This window comes from Entelurus aequoreus, linkage group LG16, assembly GCF_033978785.1.
Source record: "Entelurus aequoreus isolate RoL-2023_Sb linkage group LG16, RoL_Eaeq_v1.1, whole genome shotgun sequence".
Classification (NCBI taxonomy): Eukaryota; Metazoa; Chordata; class Actinopteri; order Syngnathiformes; family Syngnathidae; genus Entelurus; species Entelurus aequoreus.
The window spans coordinates 37,323,834-37,351,333 of NC_084746.1; the positions used below are offsets into that span (position 1 = coordinate 37,323,834).

The following is a 27,500-nucleotide window of genomic DNA, read 5'->3' on the forward strand; positions in this document are numbered from 1 at the left end:
TAAGTATGGCGGCGTCCGGCGACCCCCGGCCAGAGGTCCAGGGCACAGATGGCAGGCCCATCAAAATGTTCTTTTTATTACTATAATTGATGAGTCATTTGTTACATTATTTAACATTTATTTTCTCTGACTTGTGGACATAGAACCTGCACAATAATGACATTTACACTTTCAAGGTCTCGAAAAAAGGACACCATTTTATTTATTTTGACATTTTGGAACACTGTAAATGACTTCCTGATGAATGCATTGATTGGCGTGTGCAACGTGTCTCATGAAAGTGCAAATGGATTTGGATTTATAATGGAATTGTATTCATTGCTACAAGTCTTATTCTTCATCTATATTGCCTCCGTCTGGCTCATTCTCTCGTTGACTTAATTGAATTCATTGCAATTTTCCTCGCTTGGGTCTGTCAAATAAAAATGACTTTGAGAAGGAGAGCTTGTCTACAGGCTGAACAGTCTATCTATTAAAACAATATTGGATATTGATGTGTCGTCTGTTGCTATAATGTGAACGTTTGATATATTTTTCATAACTGATGGAATACCAGCTGTTTTGAAGTCGCTATTAAAGCTGCAACAGTAAAGCGCTAGGAAGAAATATTCAAAGGTGAGTGGGATCGGGGTAAAATATGTTGGATTTTTTTGGTGTCTGAGATTTTTAAAAGCCACATAAAGGATCAAGAATTTCACACAAAGGGATGAGCTGACGTGAAAAGAAAGGCTGTGATTTTAACAAAGGAAGACTTGGTCCCTATTACATCACTTGTTGGTGCCTTGGGGGAACACGAGTTGTTGTGTTGCATTCAGGACCAAATGCAAACACATCATCATCTACATACTGAAGACGGCAACCTACAACAAAAACATATTTTGTTAAATCCATTGATGCAGCCGTTGTGCAAGTGACCTTACACTACACCAGTTCTAGTATAGTATCAGGGTACTATTGAATCAAAAAACGGTACTATACTCTGTTTGAAATGTACCGGTCTGCCATATTTTTTATTTTTTTTGCAGGCATGACGGCGCGTAGTCGTCACATCGTGACATTGCTGGTTTTACGAGCAGAGGAGCATGTTCGGCAGCGCACACACACGGAGTACTTACAAGCAGACACAGTGTGCAGACAGAAAAGGGAGAACGGACTTATTTGGGCCTAAAAACTGACGATAAAGGTGAAGTTATAACACTGAAACACCCTCAGGAAGAGGTGGTTTAAGACATGGCTAGCTAGCTAGCATCCATCCGCAGTCTGCAGTGTTTTAGCTACTTCTAAATCACTAATCCTCGCCTCCATGGCGACAAATAAAGTATGTTTCTTACAAGTATCATTATCACTGTAGGACGAGGAATAGCTAAACATGCTTCACTACACACCGTAGGAGGATACAATAGCTCACCGGCGTCACCGCTAACAAAAGCTAGCACGCCTGCATGTAAACAAATGCCATGGGTGGATCAACACCTGACATCCACTGAAATGATACCAAGTACAAGAGCGTTTGTAGTCGATACTACTATGATTACATCAATATTTTTTATCGTCACCAAATTATTTTTTACTTTAAAAAAAATTCACATTATGTTTATAAACTCAGGAAATATGTCCCTGGACACATGAGGACTTTGAATATGACCAATGTATGATCCTGTAACTTGGTATCAGATTGATACCTAAATTTGTGGAATCATCCAAAACTAATGTAAAATATCAAACAACAGAAGAATAAGTGATTATTACATTTTAACAGAAGTGTAGATAGAACATGTTGAAACAGAGAATAAGCAGATATTAACAGTAAATGAACAAGTAGATTAATAATAATTTTTTACAGCTTGTCCTTAATGTTGACAAAATAATAGAATGATAAATGACACAATATGTTACTGCATAGGTCAGCAGACTAATTAGGAGCCTTTGTTTGTTTACTTACTACTAAAAGACAAGTTGTCTAGTATGTTCACTATTTTATTTAAGAAATAAATTGCAATAATAAACATATGTTTAATGTACCCTAAGATTTTTTTGTTAAAATAAAGCCAATAATGCAATTTTATTGTGGTCCCCTTTTTTTTAGAAAAGTACCGAAAAGTATCAAAATACATTTTGGTATCCGTACCAAAACATTGGTATCGGGACAACCTGGTATCGGCTTGAAGTGATGAAAAATTACTGTTGATATTGAACAAATATAAATTTTACCAGAAGCTTTACAAAGCAATGAAATCGTATATATGACTTTTTTTTTAAACCGCTTTAGTTCATATAATCCTGACATCCTCACATTTTTATACCAGTGCCATTATATCATCAGGCATGACAAATGACCCAGAAGGAACTGACTGGTCCGCAGGAAGAGAAAGGTCACTATGCAAATGGTATTGTGAATGTAAACTGAATAAATGGTGGCTGATTAAAAATGAGAGGAATAAAACGTTTGTATCCAGAGAGGCCAACCCCAAAATACACCAGCTTCTCTCAGGGGCACCAGATAATCCTGCTTCTGAAGAACATGGAGGGCTCAGAGACCATGTGGAAAGTGGTGATCCCACCCAGACAGAAAGAGACTGACACCCGTAGGCAAAAATAGAGGACTTGAAGTTGTCCGATTAGAGGAGATGTGTGTGTGTGTGTGTGTGTGTGTGTGTGTGTGTGTGTGCCAGGGGAGCACACACACGCTCCAACCCTAATCCTCCGGTTCAAAGCAAAAGGCCGCTGATCTGATGAGGCCCTTCTGATATTTTCTCACCTTCTCAAGTTGCAGGACAATATGCATTGTCCCACCATCCCCAGCAACAACTCACCTTCCATGGGAGTGTTGTTATCTGGCCGGTTGGCAAAAACCACATCGACATACTCCAGCTGCATCCTCTGGAGGGAGCCCTTCAAACCTGCAGCGGGAATGCAAGAGAAATATTGTACATTTACAGTCGTGATCAAAAGTTTACATACACTTGTAAAGAACATAATGTCATGGCTGTCTTGAGTTTCCAATCATTTCTACAACTCTTATTTTTTTGAGATAGAGTGTTTGGAGCACATACTTGTTGGCCACAAAAAAACATTAATGAAGTTTGGTTCTTTTATGAATTTATTATGGGTCTACTGAAAATGTGACCAAATCTGCTGGGTCAAAAGTATACATACAGCAATGTTAATATTTGGTTACATGTCCCTTGGCAAGTTTCACTGCAATAAGGCACTTTTGGTAGCCATCCACAAGTTTCTGGCAAGCTTCTGCTTGAATTTTGACCATTTTTTCATCTGACATCACATGAACAAATATAAGACCTTCTGGAGGAAAGTTCTGTGGTCAGATAAAAAAAAAATGCAGCTGTTTGTCCAGGAGGAGAAAAGGTGAGGCCTTTAATCCCAGGAACACCATTCCTACCGCCTAGAATGGTGGTGGTCGTATTATGCTCTTGGCCTGTTTTGCTGCAAATGGGACTGGTGCTTTAGAGAGAGTAAATGGGACAATGAAAAAGGAGGATTACCTCCAAATTCTTGAGGACAACCTCAAATCATCAGCCCGGAGGTTGGGTCTTGGGCGCAGTTGGGTGTTCCAACAGGACAATGACCCCAAACACACATCAAAAGTGGTAAAGGAATGGCTAAATCAGGCTAGAATTTAGCTTTTAGAATGGCCTTCCCAAAGTCCTGACTTAAACGTGTGGACAATGCTGAAGATAAAAGTCCTTGTCAGAAAACCAACACATTTAGCTGAACTGCATCAATTTTGTCAAGAGGAGTGGTCAAATACTCAACCGGAAGCTTGCCAGAAGCTTGTGGATGGCTACCAAAAGCGCCTTATTGCAGTGAAACTTGCCAAGGGACATGTAACCAAATATTAACATTGCTGTATGTATACTTTTGACCCAGCAGATTTGATCACCTTTTCATTAGACCCATAATAAATTCATAAAAGAACCAAACTTCATGAATGTTTTTTGTGACCAACGAGTATGGGCTCCAATCACTCTATCACAAAAAAATAAGAGATGTAGAAATGATTGGAAACTCAAGACAGCCATGACATTATGTTCTTTACAACTTTTGACCACAACTGTATTTCACTTAGTCAGCATTGGTGCAAAGCTACAAATGCAATGGTTCTCAGTAGTTCGTTACATAAATTTAGACTGTTAGGTTGTGTAGGGCACACCCAGAACTGAATTCACTCTGAACATGTGATGTTCACGCTATATCGACATTGTTTTACTTAGATTAGCTAGAACAGGTCTAGTCTGAGAGCATAATGCAGGTTGCACAGTATTTATCCTCCAAAAGTGGGGACATGCCCAGACGAAGTTTGTTTTGCTAATATTACCCATCACCAACAATCCTAGGTTGCCTATAAAGCCCTCTAAAAACCTGCATCAATGTCTGATATACACAGTGGTGTGCAGTCAGGGCCAACAAGGCCTTTTCTGATGGCCTAACATAACCAGTAATCATGATCATAATTAAAGATAAAAGTATTTTTTAATGTACATTTATTTACTATGCAGTTGAGTAAATAAATGCCTGCGCTTTATGAAGAAAATATATTTTCTGGCTCGACTTTTCAGCATGTGACAGTGACAGTGTCAGGAGAGTAAAGTTTGTTCAGTTTCACACACAAAAAATGGAAAATGTAAAGCTGTCTGCAAATTAATAGAAAGTCCAGGCTAACAGCACACGCGGCTTCAATCACGTTCAAGTGCGCCTGGCAGATTAGTATAGGCTTCCTAATCAAATCCTACTGGAAATTTCCGCCTTGACTGCCACTCTTCCAACATCTGCAGAAACACCCCAAACATGCATCCTAATCTCCTCCTGCACCGCCATGGTGGATTGTGTTTTCTGTCTTGTAGATAAGCTCGACTAGCTACGAAGGGCAGTCTTTTTTAGGGTGTTGAGCAAAAAAAGATTACCTTCTGGTGTCCGCGATAAATAATGTATTTACTTTCCCCGAAAGTCTCTTTGAAAAGATGAAGTAGCGAAGGAATCCTCTGTCCTCTGGGCTAACTTGCAAAGAGAAGAATGCACACTGAGACATCCTCATTTCCCTGCCCTCACCTCAGCAGTGGTACTCATTAAAACACATTTAGCACAAAATGGAGAGAGAAACTCTATTTGTCACTTAATTTATGATCCAATAATCACCTAAGGCTTTGGGAATTCTCACTAAAAGAGTGTGGTAAAGCTTCTTCTGCATCTCTGAATGAGGAGCCAAATAGTCAGCTACAAACCTGGCAAAAAGGATGGAATCACCAGAATTGGTGGATTTTCATTCAGTTGTTTAATTTTGTTGAACGGACTTGACACTAGGGTTGTACAGTATACAGATACTAGTATAGTACCGCGATACTAATGAATCATATTCGGTACTATACCGCTTCTAAAATGTACACGCCCCCCCCCCCCCCCCTTTTTTTTTACAGGCATGTCTGGTTTTACGAGCAGAGGAGCATGTTCGGAAGCGCACACACACAGAGTACTTACAAGCAGACGCTGTGTGTAGACAGAAAAGGGAGAACGGACGCATTTTGGTCCAAAAACTAAAGATAAAGGTGAAGTTATAACACTGAAACACCCTCAGGAAGAGGTGCTTTAAGACATGGCTAGCTAGCGGCTAACGTCCATCCGCAGTCTGCAGTGTTGTAGCTACTTCTAAATCACTAATCCTGGCCTCTGTGGCGACAAATAAACTAGTAAGTTTCTTACAAGTAGCATTATCACTGCAGGACGAGGAATAGCAAAACAGGCTTCACTATACACCGTAGGAGGATACAATAGCTCACCGGAATCACAATGTAAACAAATGCCATGGGTGGATCTACACCTGGCATCCACTGTAATGATACCAAGTACAGGAGTGTATCTAGTCGTTACTACTTTGATTACATCAATATTTTTTAGCTGGTGGGAAGATGGGAAGTCCTCAAAGGCTTATTTTGAAAATGTAATTTTGTTTATATATGATATGCAATCTGTTGTTGTATTCCCTATTTTAAGTGTACATAAATGAAGGTATGTGTTGCTGAGTTCGACTTGGATGTGATCTGGAATGTACATGGGTGCTTAATTTGAAAATGTATTTTTGTTTGTGGATTGTAAGCCACCTGTTGTGTTCCCTGGTTTTTGGTGTACATGGGTGAAGGTGTGTGTTGCTGAGCCCGATCTGGACGTAATCTGAACTGGACCTGGTTTTAAGAACCCTTTTGAACAATCAGATTTCATTGACAACCCGGTCTGGTGAAGTTAAGGTCCTTTGTTTGTTTTGTTTGAAAGTAAAGCAATATAAAAACAATTACATAAAAATAGTAATTAATGAAAATGTTAGTGGATCAGCACCACACACAATCATGTGTGCTCTAAAGACTGTATCCCTTGCAGACTGTATTATTCTATATTGCAGGAACCAGAAGTTTTTTTTAATAACAGAAAGAGACAGCCCCTTTTGTGTAAATGAGTGTGGATGAGTGTGGATGGGGGAGGGAGGGTTTTCTTGGGTTGATGCACTAATGGTAAGTGTATCTTGTGTCTTTTTTTATGTTGTTTAAAATAAAAAATACATTTTTTTTTAGCATCACAAACTCTATTTAAAAAAAAAAAGTATTTATATTATGTTAATAAACTCAATAAATACGTCCCTTGACGCATGAGGACTTAAATTATGACCAATGTGTGATCCTGTAACTACTTGGTATCGGAGTGATACCAAAATTTGTGGTATCATCCAAAACTAATGTAAAGGATCAAACAAGAGAAGAATAATTGATTATTACATTTTAACAAACGTGTAGATAGAACATGTTAAAACTGAAAATAAGCAGATATTAACAGTAAATGAACAAGTAGATTAATAATTCATTTTCTACCACTTGTCCTTAATAATGTTGACAAAATAATAGAATGATAAATGACACAATATGTTACTGCATATGTCAGCAGACTAATTAGGAGCCTTTGTTTGTTTACTTACTACTGAAAGACAAGTTATCTAGTATGTTCACTATTTTATTTAAGGATTAAATTGCAATAGTAAACATATGTTTAATGTACCGTAAGAGTTTTTGTCAAAATAAAGCCAATAATGCAATTTATTGTGGTCCCCTTTATTTAGAAAAGTATCGGAAAGTATTGAAATACATTTTGGAACCGGTACTAAAATATTGGTATCGGGACAACCCTATTACTACTATATTGTTACGATTTTATCAATACTGATACCAATATCGATATTCCTTATCCATACTGGTATTCATCTGCACTCTTATCGTTATGTAATTTGTATAAAAGATGTGAAAAAAATTATTCCCATCAGCATTTTTATTAGCGCACAACAAAATGAGCACCAGCAACATCGTGGTACAACATCTCACAGCAGGGAAGTATTTTATAAACACTTGCTTTTTAGGTCTTAAACATATGTGTGCATGTGCAAGGTGCAATGCAGTTGTTATGTCATCATATTGTAAAGACTCACTGTGTTTTTATTTATTACAATTACAATTAGTATATCTGTCTCACGGGCTACTAATAAATGGTCTAGAAATACAAAACCCAACACCAGTGAAGTTGGCACGTTGTGTAAATGGTAAATAAAAACAGAATACAATGATTTGCAAATCCTTTTCAACTTATATTCAATTGAATAGACTGCAAAGACAAGATACTTAACGTTCGAACTGGAAAACGTTGTTATTTTTTGCAAATATTAGCTCATTTGGAATTTGATGCCTGCAACATGTTTCAAAAAAGCTGGCAAAAGTGGCAAAAAAGACTGAGAAAGTTGAGGAATGCTCATCAAACACTTATTTGGAGCATCCCAAAGGTGAACAGGCTAATTGGGAACAGGTGGGTGCCATGATTGGGTATAAAAGCAGCTTCCATGAAATGCTCAGTCATTCACAAACAAGGATGGGGCGAGGGTCACCACTTTGTCAACAAATGCGTGAGAAAATTGCCAAACAGTTTAAGAACAACATTTCTCAACCAGCTATTACAAGTAATTTAGGGATTTCACCATCTACGGTCCGTAATATCATCAAAAGGTTCAGAGAATCTGAAGAAATCACTGCATGTAAGTGGTGATATTACAGACCTTCGATCCCTCAGGCGGTACTGCATTAAAAAGCGACATCAGTGTGTAAAGGATATCACCACATGGGCTCAGGAACACTTCAGAAAACCAATGTCAGTAAACACAGCTCTTCGTTACATATGTAAGTGCAAATTAAAACTCTACTATGCAAAGCGAAAGCCAATAATCAACAACACCCAGAAACGCTGCCGGCCTCGCTGGGCCCGAGCTCATCTACGATGGACTGATGCAAAGTGGAAAAGTGTTCTGTGGTCCACATTTCAAATAGTTTTCTGAAACTGTGGACGTCGTGTCCTCCAGACCAAAGAGGAAAAGAACCATCAAGCAAGAATGGGAAATAATTCCTCTTCAAAAATGTGTCTCCTCAGTTCCCAAACGTTCACTGAGTGTTGTTAAAAGGAAAGGCCATGTAACACAGTGGTAAAAATGCCCCTGTGACAACTTTTTTGAAATGTGTTGTTGCCATTAAATTCGAAGTTAATGATTATTTAAAAAAAAAAAAAAAAAGTTTCTCAGTTTGAACATTAAATATCTTGTCTTTGCAGTCTATTCAATTGAATATAAGTTGAAAAGGATTTGCAAATCATTGTAGTCTGTTTTTATTTACCATTTACACAACGTGCCAACTTCACTGGTCTTGGGTTTTTTACAACTGGTTCGGAACTAACAGTGTTCGAATTGTAATCATCCAAATATGATTAGCAGCAAAGCAATGTTGTGGCTCGCAGAGCGAACGCGAGCGACAAGTAGGCTAGCTCGATGATGTAAACTTTGCTAACTAGCGAGTTATTTTCGGCACCCTTGATCGTCTCCCTGTCTCCCGGTGCGGCGTTTAGACAAGAGGATCAGGGAGCTCTTTTATTAGGATCCTATTTTTTATTTATTTCATTAAAGGCCTACTGAAACCCACTGCTACCGACCACGCAGTCTGATAGTTTATATATCAATGATGAAATCTTAACATTGCAACACATGCCAATACGGCCGGGTTAACTTATAAAGTGCAATTTTAAATTTCCCGCTAAACTTCCGGTTGAAAACGCCTTTGGATGATGACGTATGCGTGTGACGTAGCCAGTGAAACAGGAGTATCGGTGCCCCATTGAAAACAATACAAAATAGCTCTGTTTTCATCTCATAATTCCACAGTATTCTGGACATCTGCATTGGTGAATCTTTTGCAATTTGTTTAATGAACAATGGAGACTGCAAAGAAGAAAGTTGTAGGTGGGATCGGTGTATTAGCAGCTGGCTGTAGCAACACAACCAGGAGGACTTACTTGGATAGCAGACACGCTAGCCGACGCTAGCCGACGCTAGCCGACGCTAGCCGACGCTAGCCGACGCTAGCCGACGCTAGCCGACGCTAGCCGACAACCGTACGGATGACCGGGTGAAGTCCTTCGTCGCGCCGTCGATCGCTGGAACGCAGGTGAGCACGGGTGTTGATGAGCAGATGAGGGCTGGCTGGCGTAGGTGGAGCGCTAATGTTTTTATCATAGCTCTGTGAGGTCCCGTTATACCAAGTTAGCTTCAATGGTGTCGTTAGCAACAGCATTTTTAAGTTTTGCCAAGCTGGAAAGCATTAACCGTGTATTTACATGTTCATGGTTTAATAGTATTGTTGATTTTCTGTCTATCCTTCCAGTCAGGGGTTTATGTATTTTGTTTCTATCTGCATTTGAGCCCGATGCTATCACGTTAGCTCCCTAGCTTAGTTAGCTTCAATGGCGTCGTTAGCAACAGCATTGTTAACCTTTGCCAGGCTGGAAAGCATTAACCCTGTATATACATGTACATGGTTTAATAGTATTGTTGATCTTCTGTCTATCCCTCCAGTCAGGGATTTATTTATTTTGTTTCTATATGCAGTTAAGCACGATGCTACCACGTTAGCTCCGTAGCTAAAGTGTTTCGTCGATGTATTGTCGTGCAGATAAAAGTCACTGTGAATGTCCATTTCGCGTTCTCGACTCTCATTTTCAAGAGGATATAGTATTCGAGGTGGTTTAAAATACAAATCCCTGTTCCACAATAGAAAAAGGAGAGAGTGTGGAATCCAATGAGCCAGCTTGTACCTAAGTTACGGTCAGAGCGAAAAAAGATATGTCTTGCACTGCATTCTAGTCCGTCACTCTAACGTTCCTCATCCACAAATCTTTCATCCTCGCTCAAATTAATGGGGTAATAATCGCTTTCTCGGTCCGAATCGCTCTAGCTGCATTGAAAATAATAGGAAAATATGAGGAGATGATCAACTGACTACGTCACACTACTTCCGGTAGGGGAAAGGCTTTTTTTTATCAGAGACCAAAAGTTGTGAACTTTATCGTCGTTGTTCTATTCTAAATCCTTTCAGCAAAAATATGGCAATATCGCAAAATGATCAAGTATGACACATAGAATGGATCTGCTATCCCCGTTTAAATTTAAAAAATTCATTTCAGTAGACCTTTAAGTACGCTGTAGTGACATTTTGACACAGAAAGAATGTTTAAAAATGGGGATTTCGAATGCCTCAGAAACCTCCTCCTAACACGATTAGTAAAATATTATTGTGTGCAGACAAATATATTTTATAGAGTAAGGGATGTTAGAGCGAGACCAAAATACAGCCAGTTGTTTACATGACGTCACACCAAGTAGCAGCAACCGCTTTGTAATGACAGCCGAAGTTGTAAGAAGATTAGAATGACCTCTTACACTCTAATATGTTGAACGCAGTCAATTTATTCTAAACGCAGGTGTGCATTGAGATGATTCGACTGTGAGGTTGAAAGTCAAATCGGACTCCACTGTATCAAATTGTCGAATCTTCGACTATTTGAAAACAGCCCTAGTCAAAAGATACAATCTTTACAATCAATTTTACATTTATAATTACTTAAGGCCTGCCACAGGTCACTATAGCTGCTGGTTGAAGTTGTTGACGAATGTTTTTGTTATTTAATTTTTTTTTGTCCTGTCCAGCTACTCAGGCAAATCCAGTGACAGGCCGTGCGTTTCCCACCTAGGCCTTCAGTGTTGTCCGACTTCAATGATTACCTCTCAAAATCAATCAATCAATCAATCAATGTTTATTTATATAGCCCTAAATCACAAGTGTCTCAAAGGGCTGTACCATCATTGATGTCACCACATGACCATTGCTGGAGAAATACTATACAGAAACACATTTACGCAATACTGGGCATTGAAACACATCAACAGTGTACATAACGGGTTTTTTCTGGCGCATTTAAAAATCAATAAACCCGCATCAGCAATTAAAACATATCTTATGTGGCTCTGTCAAAAATAAAATTGCAAAAAACATTTCAAACGTGAAAAAAATTAAGAAATAAATTATCCGAACTCACATTTCATCGACAGCTGAGCTAACTTCCGGGGTTGGCTGACATGGTTTTTGATTGATTGAAACTTTTATTAGTAGATTGCACAGGTCAGTACATATTCCGTACAATTGACCACTAAATGGTAACACCCGAATACGTTTTTCAACTTGTTTAAGTCGGGGTCCACGTAAATCAATTCATGGTACAAATATACACTATCGTCATAATACAGTCATCACACAAGTTAATCATCAGAGTATATACATTCAATTATTTACATTATTTACAATCCGGGGGGTGGGATTAAAAGGGTTTGGTTGATAACAGTCTCACATGATGTAGTTTCTCTTTAAATATCCTTCTTGAAAATGGCCTTGCAAAGTATGTGTTGTCTTGTCGAATCATAAAAGATGCAGACGAGGCGTGTTGGTTGACTTCTTAAAGTTTACTCCAGAGCGTGCTCATCCAAAACTTCCCGCTGCCGGCATGTCTACGTTCAACAACCTAAACGGGGCTACTACGCATGCTCTACACTACTGTGGCATGCTGGGTAATGGAGTTCTTATGTTACCTGGCTCATGACATCACTATATATCTGCCTTAGGCCAGCTAGAATGCCTTACTGACAACACGTGATCTGATTGGCTATTGCAACTGTCTATCAACTGTATGTCCCCATTCACTTATAGTGAATCTGAAGGCCTGTGGCAGATTTGGTACAGCATGGCAACATAAGCTAGCTGAATTCTGATTGGACAAAAACTCTATAAATCAAAAACAGCGCTGGAAGGAGCATAATATGACATGAAGAAAATATAAATACTTTCAGATATTTAGGGAAAGTAAATTAAAAATGACTTATCTTTAATTATGATCATGATTTCTGGTTGTTAGGCCAGCAGAGAAGGCCTTGCTGGCCCTGATGGCACACCACTGGGCAAATCATATAGTTGATGTAGATGCACATGTCTGCTGTACAGATTTACTTTACAAAAGACAAGTGTGGAACAAATGTATAAAACGTGATTCTACAGGGAATACCTCATGCTGCTCAGCTTCACCAAGACTCTGTCGTAGTTAAACTGTCGTGAGACCCCTGGTCCACAATATGTTTATAAATAGCTTTTTAATTGCTCTCCGACCGTATATTTCTGCATTTCAGAGTGTAAGAAAATGGCATTTTCTGTATTTTGTCTCATCGCAAAGACATTGGTACAACTTAGTCATGGTGGTACCCATACTATAGGTGTATAAATGCTCCAAAAAAATGTTTTAACCAGTTGTTGTCAGCATCTCTCAAATTCTCTTGTACCAATCCGAAAAGGTGTACAAGAGAACGAGTGTGTGTTTTACCATAAAGGACCCTAGAAAAAGGCAGTGATTAGTTAATTTCTTAATACTAATTTGTGAGGGGAATTTGCGGGTTTTAGTCTTTTCTAACATAAAAGATAATTACACCACTTTATATTATGATTACTCAAATAAAGGAGCTTATTTAAGTTTATAAATTGGTTATCAACTGCTTTCTTACCGGCTATGGATTCGCTATTTGACCAAATTATTGAGTATTTTACTATTTATCATATAACAATCCCGCATTTAACTGTACCGCTGTGATAATGTTGTTCTAAAGAATGGTAAGTAATAAAGTCTTGCTGGTATGGATTGTTAGGTCACAAGCGCTCATGCTATTGCAAGAGCTGTATCATCTTTCTCATTTTATGCTCCCTCAGTGTAGTGAAATAAAGTAGCCTTATACTTTACTCTACCTATGCAAAACAAAGACTACTTTGTTCAGGACAACCCACAAGTTTTAGTGTGATTGACTATTTGGCTTATGTTCTCCCTGCAACCCGAGAGTGAAATTAGCTCAAGAGTCAAAGGCTACACAACGCTTTTTACTGTTACTTTCTCTTTTTAGAAGATTTATGGCCTCATTCACAATTATTTGTTTTGCACACCGTTGGTGGCAATCATTCCTGCCTCCTAAAACTTGCAGCGCATTGCACCTCTTGCAGTGACTCAGCTCTCAGTCACATAATTAGCATTCACAGCAGCATCTCCAACTTTCCCCCTTTTCACAAAACGGTGAGCGCATGCACAAAGACTGAGGAAGTCGGAGCTGCACAAAGTTGAAGGCTCATTAATGCTTGGATAAAAGTGACAGAAACTACGAGCGGAATCCCCGAGTGTGTTGTTTGATAGCTGGCATCAGTTGGAATGTGGCTGTAACACACATAAATGTTGGGCTAGGAACTTGAATTGCCAACTACAAGCATGTGACTTCTCTTTTCAATGACAATAATGCCATAATGTGATATATAAATATATAACTTAAAATACAATATTTTAAGTTTTACCAATTTTATTTTGTTACACACAGTCAAACTGGTTTTTAAATGCTTAAATAACTCTGCTCCCCAATTGCTCTGCAAGGCAATTACAAGACTGCAAAGTGGTACCAGATCTGCCTCCCGAGCAACGTCAAAAGGCAACTGTTGTGTTCCATTCCGTAGAACGTCTTTTGCCCAGACTGCCTTTTCAATAAAAGGACCACAACTATGGAACTCTCTACCTGGCACTCTGAAAAATATATCTGCACTTGTCACTTTCAAAAAAACAAACAAAATTGTGGCTAGTTGAGCAACAATCGTGTTCCCATGTTTAGTTTTTACACATTTTTACTAATTGGTTCTTATCTAGTTTGCACTTTTTCTGTGTTATTATTATTATTATTATTATTATTATTGGCTTTTATCTAGTGTGCACTTTGTCTGTATTATTACTATTATCGACTCCTCATTGCCTCATTCTTTTTATTTTCCTATTTTAATGATGTTAGATCTGTGTTATTGTTGTTGTTGTTGTTGGGGACAAGTGTTGTAAATTAGCTTAGGCTACAAACACTATGACGCATACATTGGATAACTGTTTCAGATATCTATGTTTCTGTATATGTGCCTATTTCAAATAAACCTTTATATATGTTCTAGTTTAACCTCTGGATCATAATGCCCATCTTCCACTTCAGTATAAGGTCCTTAAGGATGAACTCAACACACACGTGTGATTGGATTTTTCTGTGGCTTTTGTTTGTGTGTGTTTTTATTGCATCGACCGCCTTGTGATTTTACAACTGTAACGTTGAATTATACTTTGTAAGTGTTACACACTGTAATGTGTGGTCATATTATGTTAGCAAACACAAAGATGACAATGACTGGCCAAAATGTGTTGAGAAATTGTAGAAAGTTGCAAGGCCTTGCATAATTATCAGGGATATGGAGAGAAATCTGTGTTTCTCTATGAAACCAAAGAAAAAAATACTTGCAACTAGGGCTGGGCGATATGGCCTTTTATTTAAAGGCCTACTGAAACCCACTACTACCAACCACGCAGTCTGATAGTTTATATATCAATGATGAAATCTTAACATTGCAACACATGCCAATACGGCTGGGTTAACTTATAAAGTGCAAATTTAAAATTCCCGCCACACTTCCGGTTGAAAAACTCCTTTGGATATGATTTATGCGCGTGACGTCACAAAAGCAACGGAAGTGGTTGGACCCCATCGGACCCGATAGAAAAGCCTCTTGTTTTCTTCGACAAAATTCCACAGTATTCTGGACATCTGTGTTGGTGAATCTTTTGCAATTTGTTTAATGAACAATGGAGGCTGCAAAGAAGAACGTTGTAGGTGGGATCGATCGGTGTCTTAGCGGCTAAGTACAATACTTACAGCAACACAACAAGGACTACTTACTACGCCTAGCCGATGCTTGCCGCCAAACCCACGGATGAAGTCCTTTGTCGCGCCGTTGATCGCTGGAATGCAGGTGAGCACGGCTGTTGATGGGAAGATGAGGGCTGGCTGGCGTAGGTGGAGCGCTAATGTTTTATCATAGTTCTGTGAGGTCCGGTTGCTAAGTTGCTAAATTAGCCTTAGCGTCGTTAGCAACAGCATTTTCAAGCCTTACCAGGCTGAGAATTTTTAACCGTGTAGTTACATGTACATGGTTTAATAGTGTTGTTGGTCTTCTGTCTATCCTTCCAGTCAGGGGTTTATTAATTTTGTTTCTATCTTCATTTGAGAACGATGCTATCACGTTAGCTCAGTAGCTAAGTGTGTCACCGATGTATTGTCTTGGAGATAAAAGTCACTTTAAATGTCCATTTCGCGTGCTCGACTCTCATTTTCAAGAGGATATAGTATCCGAGGTGGTTTAAAATACAAATCCGTGATCCACAATAGAAAAAGGAGAGTGTGGAATCCAATGAGCCAGCTTGTACCTAAGTTACGGTCAGAGCGAAAAAAGATATGTCCATCACTGCCTCTCAAGTCCTTCACTGTAACGTTCCTCATCTACGAATCTTTTATCCTCGCTCAAATTAATGGGGTAATCGTCACTTTCTCGGTCCGAATCTCTCTCGCTCCATTGTAAACAATGGGGAATTGTGAGGAATACTAGCTCCTGTGACGTCACGCTACTTCCGGTACAGGCAAGGCTTTTTTTTATCAGCGAGCAAAAGTTGCGAACTTTATCGTCGATTTTCTCTACTAAATCCTTTCAGCAAAAATATGGCAATATCGCGAAATGATCAAGTATGACACATAGAATGGATCTGCTATTCCCGTTTAAATAAAAAAAAATCATTTCAGTAGGCCTTTAATATCTCAATATTTTAGGCCATGTCAATATACACGTTATATATATCGATATTTTGCTTTAGCCTTGAATTAACACTTGATGCATACAATCACACCAGTACGATGATTCTATGTGTCTACATTAAAACATTCTTGTTCATACTGCATTAATATATGCTCATTTTAAACTTTCATGCAGAGATGGAAATCCCAACTAAGTCAATTTACCAAAACTGTATTTATTAAACAGTTATTAAGCAGTGGCACAAACATTCATGTCATTTCAAAACAGAAAGTGCAAGATTGTCAGACATTTTAAAACAAGCTATTTTAGCACTTTTGTGCATGATGTCACTAAGATGACAAATCAAAACAACACTAAATTAAAGTGCACTTTTTGTACAGAATGCCACTACAATAGTTTAAAACCAATAAAGTGCACTTTTGTACATGATGTCACACAAGATATTTCAATAACTGTAAAATAAAAATTGACTGCATAATAGGAAATCAAATTGTGTATGTTCTTCGCTATATGGTAGGTTACTGCGGACGTTATCTCCTTCTGTATTTTACTATTTTTTGTTGATGTGGAAATGGAAGACGGCTGGCTCAATTGGGTCAGTGCTGGTTGATTCGGCATTTTGTTGGTGTGGCACCAGCCGGAAGTGTTGACATGCAGAGTTTCAAGCACTCTTCATTCTCTAGCGGGTGACTTTTCAAATGATGCTACAAATTAGCAGTGCGGCTACTTTTTGTAGCAACGCTTTTGCCGCATACTTGACATATTACGGTTGTCTGTTCAACATCTTCCCGCTTGAAGCCAAACCACCGCCAGAGGATGGACCCCGTTCTGTTTTTCTTGGGAATTAATTATTCCTCCATTTGTTACCAGATTCGCACCTTCTTTCTCTCGTTTACCACTCGCACCGCTATGCTTGCACCACCTGCTACAGCTAACGTTACCCATGCCGCTACCTCTCTGCTCCGCGAGGGTGTATGACGTTGCACGAGCGACAGTATGTGATGTATGTAACAAAGTGCGCCTGTTTTACACTACCGTTCAAAAGTTTGGGGTCACATTGAAATGTCCTTATTTTTGAAGGAAAAGCACTGTACTTTTCAATGAAGATAACTTTAAACTAGTCTTAACTTTAAGGAAATACACTCTATACATTGCTAATGTGGTAATGACTATTCTAGCTGCAAATGTCTGGTTTTTGGTGCAATATCTACATAGGTGTATAGAGGCCCATTTCCAGCAACTATCACTCCAGTGTTCTAATGGTACAATGTGTTTGCTCATTGGCTCAGAAGGCTAATTGATGATTAGAAAACCCTTGTGCAATCATGTTCACACATCTGAAAACAGTTTAGCTCGTTACAGAAGCTACAAAACTGACCTTCCTTTGAGCAGATTGAGTTTCTGGAGCATCACATTTGTGGGGTCAATTAAACGCTCAAAATGGCCAGAAAAAGAGAACTTTCATCTGAAACTCGACAGTCTATTCTTGTTCTTAGAAATGAAGGCTATTCCACAAAATTGTTTGGGTGACCCCAAACTTTTGAACGGTAGTGTATGTCTCTGCGAGAAGAAGAGACAAAGAAGAGTGAGAAACGCCTGAAGTGTAATGCCCGCAGCTAAAAGCAACCATGTGAGAACGTATACTCGAATACTCACGATATAGTCATTTTCTATATCGCACAGAGACAAACCTGCGATATATCCAGTATATTCGATATATCGCCCAGCCCTACTTGCAACCAAAACAAGTATTTTTAAACTAAAATGTTTTTGTTGTTTTTTAATGAATAACAATTAGTTACGTCGGTATAATTTAAAGTTAACGTTATGTTGACAGCACATTTCGGATCGGGTGAGGTTCATACTAAAAGTGGACTTTGTTGTTGCTGGAGTTGAAGCGGGTGTTGTGCATGACCAAAGATCGTACATTGTGAGAGGATGATCTACCGCATGGTGATGTAGAGGCAGTGCAGCGCACACAATATGCTACACAAAGTCAGGCATATCAACTTCTTTTTGTCACTTAAATACATTCTGAGGACATGACCTCGGTGTCCTCAATGTTAGTTGGTAGACCATGCCCTCAAAGTATAAATTCACAGTGATTTCCTCCTTCTTTCCAGGCTGGTTTGTTGGCTTTTTTGAACAGGCTTCTCCAAAACAGCGGCACCCTGTGTGTACTGTACTGCACAGGACGTGACATCTGTATAAGTGCTAGGGCACATCCAGCACGTTACTGACACCTAGTGACCAGCCAGTGTACACGACTACTACATATCGTCTGTGAATTTACCAATTGAAAATGTCATACATTCCACTGATAGTCGACTATGGGCAGAATCTTACGAATCAGATTTGACTGTGAAAATCCTTAGTTGAAGATCAGCCCTCATTTTGACACTATTGAATTCTGCTTGCTGACAGGAAGTTGGTCTTTGTTTAGCCCATTGTGTGTTTGCTGTGCTGTATTCTTTCTGTCTGCACCGTGGTAGTAGTTACTGTTCTTTGTAGTGGGAATTAAGAATGCCATAATATATTTAACTATGAGCCGCCCAGGGTGCGTGGATTGCAATTACATTAAACTACACAACCCCAAACCAGTGAAGTTGGCACGTTGTGTAATTCGTAAATAAAAACAGAATACAATGATTTGCAAATCCTTTTCAATTTATATTCAATTGAATAGACTGCAAAAACAAGATATTTAATGTTCGAACTTCGAAACTTAATTTTTTTTTGCAAATAATCATTAACTTAGAATTTAAGGCAGCAACAAACAGCAAAAAAGTAGTCACAGGGGCATTTTTACCACCGTGTTACATGGCCTTTCCTTTTAACAACACTTAGTAAACGTTTAGGAACTGAGGAGACACATTTTTGAAGCTTTTCAGGTGGAATTCTTTCCCATTCTTGCTTGATGTACAGCTTAAGTTGTTCAACAATCTCCATTGTGGTATTTTAGGCTTCATAATGCACCACACATTTTCAATGGGAGACAGGTCTGGACTACAGGCAGGCCAGTCTAGCACCCACACTCTTTTACTATGAAGCCACGCAGTTGTAACACGTGGCTTGGCATTGTCTTGCTGAAATAAGCAGGGGCGTCCATGACAACGTTGCTTGGATGGCAACATATGTTGCTTCAAAACCTGTATGTACCTTTCAGCATTAACGGTGCCTTCACAGATGTGTAAGTTACCCATGCCTTGGGCACTAATACACCCCCATACCATCACAGATGCTGGTGTTTGAACTTTGCGCCTAGAACAGTCTGGATGGTTCTTTTCCTCTTTGGTCCAGAGGACACGATGTCCAGTTTCCAAAAACAATTTGAAATGTGGACTCGTCAGACCACAGAACACTTTTACACTTTGCATCAGTCCATCTTAGCGAAGCCGATGGTGTTTGGGTGTTGTTGATAGATGGCTTTTGCTTTGCATAGTAGAGTTTTAACTTGCACTTACAGATGTAGCGACCAACTGTAGTTACTGAAAGTGGTTTTCTGAAGTGTTCCTGAGCCCATGTGGTGATATCCTTTACAAACTGATGTCGCTTTTTGATGCAGTTCCACCTGAGGGATCGAAGGTCACGGGAATTGCTGCTTACGTGCAGTGATTTCTCCAGATTCTCTGAACCTTTTGATGATATTACAGAGCGTAGATGGTGAAATCCCTGAACTCCTTGCAATAGCTGGTTGAGAAATGTTGCTCTTAAACTATTCAACAATTTGCTCATGCATTTGTTGACAAAGTGGTGACCCTCGCCCCATCCTTGTTTGTGAATGACTGAGCATTTCATGGAAGCTGCTTTTATACCCAATCATGGCATCCACCTGTTCCCAATTAGCCTGTTCACCTGTGGGATGTTCCAAATAAGTGTTTGATGAGCATTCCTCAACTTTCTCAGTCTTTTTTGCCACTTGTGCCAGCTTTCTTGAAACATGTCGCAGGCATCAAATTCCAAATAAGCTAATATTTGCAATAAATAACGTTTTGGAACGTTAAGTATCTTGTCTTTGCTGTCTATTCAATTGAATATAGGTTGAAAAGGATTTGCAAATCATTGTATTCTGTTTTTTTTTTTTTTTTACCAATTACACAACATGCCAACTTCTCTGGTTTTGGGGTTTGTAGTGGGATTTAAGATTGCCGTAATGTATTTAACTATTAGCTTCACAGGGCGCGTGGATTGCAATTACATTAAACTAGAAGTTAAGAGGGGGACACAAAATATGACAGCTATATGGGTTGATATTGTAGACTATTCATAGGTAACGCTATAATAAAAGGTGTGTGCTTTTCTTAATCAAAAATAAACTGAACAGTTTATTGTTGGAGAATACATCACACTGAATCATGAATACCTCTCAGTATTGAAACAATATCTTGTCAAAAGGTAAGTGTTTTGGGACACTGCAGTCAAAGTTGGCAGTACATTGGACTCGTGCAAGTGTTTGCACAAGCTGGTGTGATGAGTTGAGGTGAGGGACAAAGGAAGAGGAGGAGGAGAGAATGTTTGTTACCTTCAATGATGTGTTTTCTGTTCAGGCCTCTCTCGGTCTCTGCCCTGGAATAAGAAGAATGCACCATTGCATCATTGCACGGACACAAAACACTGATGAAACATGGCTAGCGAGGGCGTGCACAGGTCACAGGCATAATGCACTCAGTCCTCTGCAGTGTGCCAAGTGTACACCGACAACAAGTTAGATGTTGTAACATCACTGGGAGTCTGGAGCCACAGAAGTTCCCATCATGCCTTGTGACACTTGCTCTATAAAAGTTGTTAAAGTTACGTGTTCGAGTTTATGTGGTCGTTTCAGCTTCCTGATGGTAGTTGCTCTATGTGTGTTTATGTGAATGTACCTAGCTGGGTGCTGCACCGTGACTGTAGCTTGGTGAGACTCCCTGTTCATTCAACTCTGGCTCATTTACAGCTCGTTCAAATAAGTTCATGTTGGTGCAGTGGAACATTTTATTTTAAGTTAACCTGAATTATTCCTATCTTGCTAGGAACCACCCACATTGTCACCAAATACTGAAGTATTGCACTAGGCTTTAAATGTAATAGGGGTGCACAATTATTATAGGACCCATATTAGGAATTATTAAATCATACCGATAAATCCCATAACTGATTAAAAAAAGGCTCCAATCAGGTGTAATTACCCGTAGTGAGTTAGGGTGAGCAAATCAAGCATTCCATTGTTGGGCAGCTGTAATACACTTTTCCACCACTTGTGACAGTAATGACAATGTCGAACAAACGGAAGAAGTCTGGAGCTAATGTCTTAGAGAAGTTTCTTAAGCGCAAAAATGAGGACTAAATCAGGCTGTGAAGCTGTATTTTCATTTGCACTTAATTGTATTGACAGTTTAGTACACACAAATATTAATTATTAATTTAGTTGATTTATTTTAGCACAACCTAACTGTATGTAAATACATTTCCGTCAGTTTATTTGGTTAGTACTTATTTTTCTAATTAGCCTAACCTAAGCCTAAAGTTTATGAGTTGAATAAATAATAATCTTTGCAATTAACATTTGGTTTCATGATGGCCGCCGCAACACTGTGCTCTCTCCTAGTTGAACAAAGAGCGCACAGTCTATCAAGTCAGATTCCTTGTGCCTTAAAAATACTTGGCCAATAAATTAGATTCCGAAATCAATTGACAAGGTTGTAAACTGTAAGTACGTTAGATATACCATATTTTCTGGACCCTTGGGCGCACTGCTGATGAGTGGATCTAGTCAGGTCTATTTTCATACAAAAGGCGCACCGGATTGTAAGGCGCATTAAAGGGGTCATATTATGATTATTTTGTAAATGTAAAAGTCTTCCTTGTGGTCTACATAACATGTAATGGTGGTTCGTTGGTCAAAATGTTGCATAGATGATGTTTTACAGATCATCTTCAAGTCGCTTTCTGACAGTCGCTTCAAGATGCGCCAATTTGTGGGCGGTGTTATTTCATGGCTCACCTTCGACAGCGTCTTCTCCCCGTCATCTTTGTTGTAGCGGTGTAGCGTGCAAGGATGGGAGTGGAAGAAGTGTCAAAAGATGGAGCTAACTGTTTTAATGACATTCAGGCTTTACTGCAATCAATAACAGAGCAGCATTTCCTCATCCGTGGCTCACTAGTGCAAGAACAAAGCCAGAAATGTGTCCCGTGAAAAACCGTCCGAGCGGAACTCTCTAATAACTAAAGTTACTTGGGTGAATTATGTAAACTCACTACACCGGTATGTTTTTAGCGCTTCCATAGCGAGTTTACTGACAGATATAAGTAAGAACTTTACACTACTTTATATTAGAAATGGCAACAGCGGAGGATGAATGTCCCATGACAATAAGATAGAGAAAAAGAAGAAGCCTATTGACTACGGTATCGGCACGAACTAAACTACAAAGGCGGACGCGCAAATTTTCAGGATTTATGCAGACCTCACATACAGATCAGCAGGTACCAGAAGGTAAGAAAAGTTGGTTTTGCATAATATTGCGAAACAAAACACCAGATAATATGTCTGCTAATAGTTGCCATTTTGCGGTCCTTATACACACACCATAGTAATACTTGTATCTCTGACTACGGTAGCCGTAATGGGCCAACAATCCATCAAGTGGTGCGGCTTCAAAGTTGTACTAAAACCTTTTTGACAGATTTTTGAGTGCCGTGTGTAATGGTCTTTATTTTCAATGGAACATTTAAAGGTTTTGGTGTTGTTTACTGGCATCATTTTGCAGTCTACACGTATCTGTTATGTATGTGTGACTGCCATCCACTGGTCACACTTATCATTATATCATGTACCAAATAAAATTGCTTCGAGGTCAGTAAGCACAACCAGAATTATTCCGTACATTAGACGCACCGGGTTATAAGTCGTACTGTCAATTTTTGAGAAAATGAAAGGATTTTAAGTGCGCCTTATAGTCCGAAAAATACGGTGATTATTGACTACAATTAATAGAGTAACATTACTAATTCAGTGTTAATATTTGAGTGGGGTCCTTCTGTAGTGGAAAAGTTGGGCTACCAAAGTCAAAAAGGTCAAGAACCCCCAATCTCGTGGACAAATACATTTTTTAAAGTACATTTTACAAAACTGGAAATGGCTTCAAATATATGTGGACACTGGACACTTCACTTCATGAGGTACATCTGCACTAAGTACAGCTTTAACCTTCCTAACACCTCCAAAATGATGCAGTGAAGTTTTAAACTGTAAACTCCAAGCACAATAATAAAGTGAACGTCTCTGACAGTGGGATCATGGAAACTGGGCAATATTATCTCTGTCAAGGCAGCATTTGTACACAATGAAGCATATTTCTGCAGGTTTGGCTTCTCTTCAGCACAAACTTTGAGAAAAGAAGTGGAGCATTTACAAATCCCGTTTCCATATGAGTTGGGAAATTGTGTTAGATGTAAATATAAACGGAATACAATGATTTGCAAATCCTTTTCAACCCATATTCAATTGAATGCACTACGAAGACAAAATATTTGATGTTCAAACTCATAAACTTTATTTCTTTTTTGCAAATAATAATTAACTTAGAATTTCATGGTTGCAACACGTGCCAAAGAAGTTGGGAAAGGGCATGTTCACCACTGTGTTACATGGCCTTTCTTTTTAACAACACTCAGTAAACGTTTGGGAACTGAGGAGACATATTTTTTAAGCTTCTCAGGTGGAATTATTTCCCATTCTTGCTTGATGTACAGCTTAAGTTGTTCAACAGTCCGGGGGTCTCCGTTGTGGTATTTTAGGCTTCATAATGCGCCACACATTTTCAATGGGAGACAAGTCTGGACTACAGGCAGGCCAGTCTAGTACCCGCACTCTTTTTGCTTCGCTTGGCATTGTCTTGCTGAAATAAGCAGGGGCGTCCATGATTACGTATCTTGGATAGCAACATATGTTGCTGAAATGTGGACTCGTCAGACCACAGAACACTTTTCCACTTTGTATCAGTCCATCTTAGATGAGCTCAGGCCCAGCGAAGCCGACAGCGTTTCTGGGTGTTGTTGATAAACGGTTTTCACCTTGCATAGAAGAGTTTTAACCTGCACTTACAGATGTAGCGACCAACTGTGGTTACTGACAGTGGGTTTCTGAAGTGTTCCTGAGCCCATGTGGTGATATCCTTTACACACTGATGTTGCTTGTTGATGCAGTACAGCCTGAGGGATCGAAGGTCACAGGCTTAGCTGCTTACGTGCAGTGATTTCTCCAGATTCTCTGAACCCTTTGATGATATTACGGACCATAGATGGTGAAATCCCTAAATTCCTTGCAATAGCTGGTTGAGAAAGGTTTTTCTTAAACTGTTCAACAATTTGCTCACGCGTTTGTTGACAAAGTGGTGACCCTCGCCCCATCCTTGTTTGTGAATGATGAGCATTTCATGGAATCTACTTTTATACCCAATCATGGCATCCACCTGTTCCCAATTTGCCTGTTCACCTGTGGGATGTTCCAAATAAGTGTTTGATGAGCATTCCTCAACTTTATCAGAGTTTATTACCACCTTTCCCAACTTCTTTGTCATGTGTTGCTGGCATCAAATTCTAAAGTTAATGATTATTTGCAAAAAAAAAAAAATGTTTATCAGTTTGAACATCAAATATGTTGTCTTTGTAGCATATTCAACTGAATATGGGTTGAAAAGGATTTGCAAATCATTGTATTCCGTTTATATTTACATCTAACACAATTTCCCAACTCATATGGAAACGGGGTTTGTAGAAGCTGGAGTGTTGCTCTTATACTCTGCAAGGACACGAATAACATTCAGTCCTGCTTATGCTGTAATTGAAATTCGATATGCACTCTCAATTTTTGCACACAGCAAACCCCTGAGGGAGCGTCTAAATGCTCCACTCTATTGTTCTCCGCAGTTATTTGCTACCTTTATCTGCTATCTGTCCTTTATGGTTTGCACTTTTATTTCACTATGTCATACAACTTCCGCTTTCAGACCATTATGGGTAATAATTATATATTCCAAACATGCATTCACACCTTTGTCTTTTTAGTACCGTATTTTCCAGACTATTAGCCACACCGGTTTTCAAGCCGCACCCACTAAATTTAAATTATTATTATTTTTTCATATTTTAGTTTAGTTTAGTTAGTCTGTAAGCAGCAGATATATACCAGTACGTTGTGAAATGAGGTATTTACATAGAAAGATTTTCTAAATGTTTATTTACATTCCTTAATAATTTCCAAACGTCTGTAACACGGCAGTAAAACGGCGGATCAAACAAAACAGACAAGTCATTGATGTCTTTGTTCATCCTTTTTAATAAGGTTCGCAATGTTTATCAGTACTTTGTAAACACTTTGAGTTTGAACCGTTTCTTAAAGTGAATCATTTTGTACATTGTTTGATTTCTTTGCTTAAAGAAGCCATGTGTAATAATTTAATGTCAAGTCATCATTAAATGATATGTCAAAAGGCATTAATAAATCATCTTCTTTCCCAATACCTCTATAACTGATAACACTAGTTCAACTGGGATATGCTCATTTCAAAATTAGATTTACAGCCCTGAAATCTTGTTAGTGTTTTCATTTTGGTGCCCTGCCCTCCATCGTTTAACAGATTAGAAAGTCCGTGAGTGTGTCACATCCAGGTTGCCAGTTACACACCGCCATCTTGGTCGAGCTACTGCCACTGGTAAACTTACTAAACAGGTCAGACCTTGGTAAATCTAAAAGTTACCATTCTCAACTTATTCATGACAAATCCAGGAACAAAACCAGGATTTGTATCGGGATGCCTTTGAAAGATGGAGACCATTGAAGGCGGAGTAGATTTTTTAATCTGACACCAAATTTGCTAATTTCTTCCTTGATCGATAAGTCAGGCATTTACCTTTTCTTATTACTTGTAATAAATGGAAATGGACATTTGGTATGTAAACTACTGTATTGTCCAATACAGTCTATGATCTTGTCTAACAAAGATAGTATGTTCCTGCAACCAATGCTTTGTGTGATGGTGCTTAGCTCCTAGTGTAATGCTTAGCATGCTAGCCCGGTCAATGACACATGGACATATAGGCTAACGGGGGAAATAAAGGCCGTTAGCCTGTATGTCCATGTGTATTCGAACTCACAGGGTAAATATATATTTTGGACAAATAAAACCTATGTGGATATGGGTAGTGTCAGTTCTTATTTCCTTTTCAATATGCTGACACGCTGAGGAAATGGGTTCCAACATTAGCACGGCTGTCATCATGACAATGTGAAACATATGGAGACAGCCAAATCACATGATAAAATAATTCCTCATTGGTGTTTTCATATTGTGGACTACATGTACCAAGTTATATGGCAATCTGAAACATTTGAAACAGTAGCCTATAGGCATACCTTGGTAAAATGTCTCCTCTTTAGTTTTGGACATACATTAGGCTGCTAAGCATGCTCTACTTATTTTCACCAGCATAACCAGTGCTAGCGTTGGTTGTAGTTGATTTTAGTCTTTGTTTTCTGATAGTACTGACAATAACCATATGATTGCCATTTGTTGCGATATTGCGCAGGCATGACATACTTCTTCCTGAAAAGGGCCTAATTTCTGTGTAAAATGCGTTGGTTAGAGATTTGTTATTGACAAAAAGCTTGTCTATTCAGCTATTATGGTCCCAGCACCTCAACCACTAGTAAGAGGCAGTGGAAATTTGAAGTTCCTTGGAGTAGCCCAGTCCATCGAGATGGATTCGGCTGCATATCTGGCAACTTCAGTCAGGGAGAGGGGGAGGGGACTACAGAATTTTGACCGTACCATTTCTGGCCAGAATATTACATATGGTTCCTTTAGCGAATACAAATCCACAAATTGGCTGCACCTTTGTAAAAGCCGCATGGTTCAAAGCTTGGGAAAAAAGTAGCCCCGTATATATGGTACATGGAATCATTGTGCAAACATCTACAGTTCATGCTTGACAGGTTCTCTGACAGTAATTCAGGTGTAAAGTAGTCCACACTTATGAGTGGATTATTATTTTTAATCAAATTGACCCACTTGCTGCGCATGTGCCTTTCAGCTCTTCCTTATGTAATAGAAAGGAGAACAAATGGAGATCCTCCAGTAAAGTGACAAATGCAGCTTGAGAGCATAATGCAACCAAAGCAAACACTACAAAGGGAAGAAAATGGCAGTAAGGACATGGTCATGATTACTTTAAAAAGAAATGTGTCCCCCTAACGCTCGTTTTGCTGAAGCTGAATGTTCCTTAATTGCGCATCATTTTGCTGGTGAACACACACAAACACACTTTCACACACACTTACTTTCCTCCCCAGTAGAGTTTTGTAGTGATCACCAGACTGGATCGCCTGAGGGAAGACAAACACACTTTTCA

General features: G+C 39.0%; 1 protein-coding gene across 2 annotated transcripts in view; it reads right to left on the reverse strand.

Annotated features, from left to right (window-relative positions):
- Positions 1-27,500, reverse strand: part of LOC133631354 (voltage-gated potassium channel subunit beta-1-like) — a 67,293-nt gene that overhangs the window by 21,479 nt on the left and 18,314 nt on the right. The window contains exons 5-7 of one of the 2 annotated variants that reach the window (XM_062023545.1): positions 27,430-27,474; positions 20,632-20,675; positions 2,814-2,900 (exon numbers count right to left, since the gene is read on the reverse strand). In XM_062023545.1, the coding sequence (XP_061879529.1) occupies positions 2,814-2,900; positions 20,632-20,675; positions 27,430-27,474 (176 nt within the window). Of the gene's footprint in view, positions 1-2,813; positions 2,901-20,631; positions 20,676-22,092; positions 22,416-27,429; positions 27,475-27,500 lie in introns of those variants that run through there. The other variant, XM_062023546.1, reaches the window with a different exon arrangement.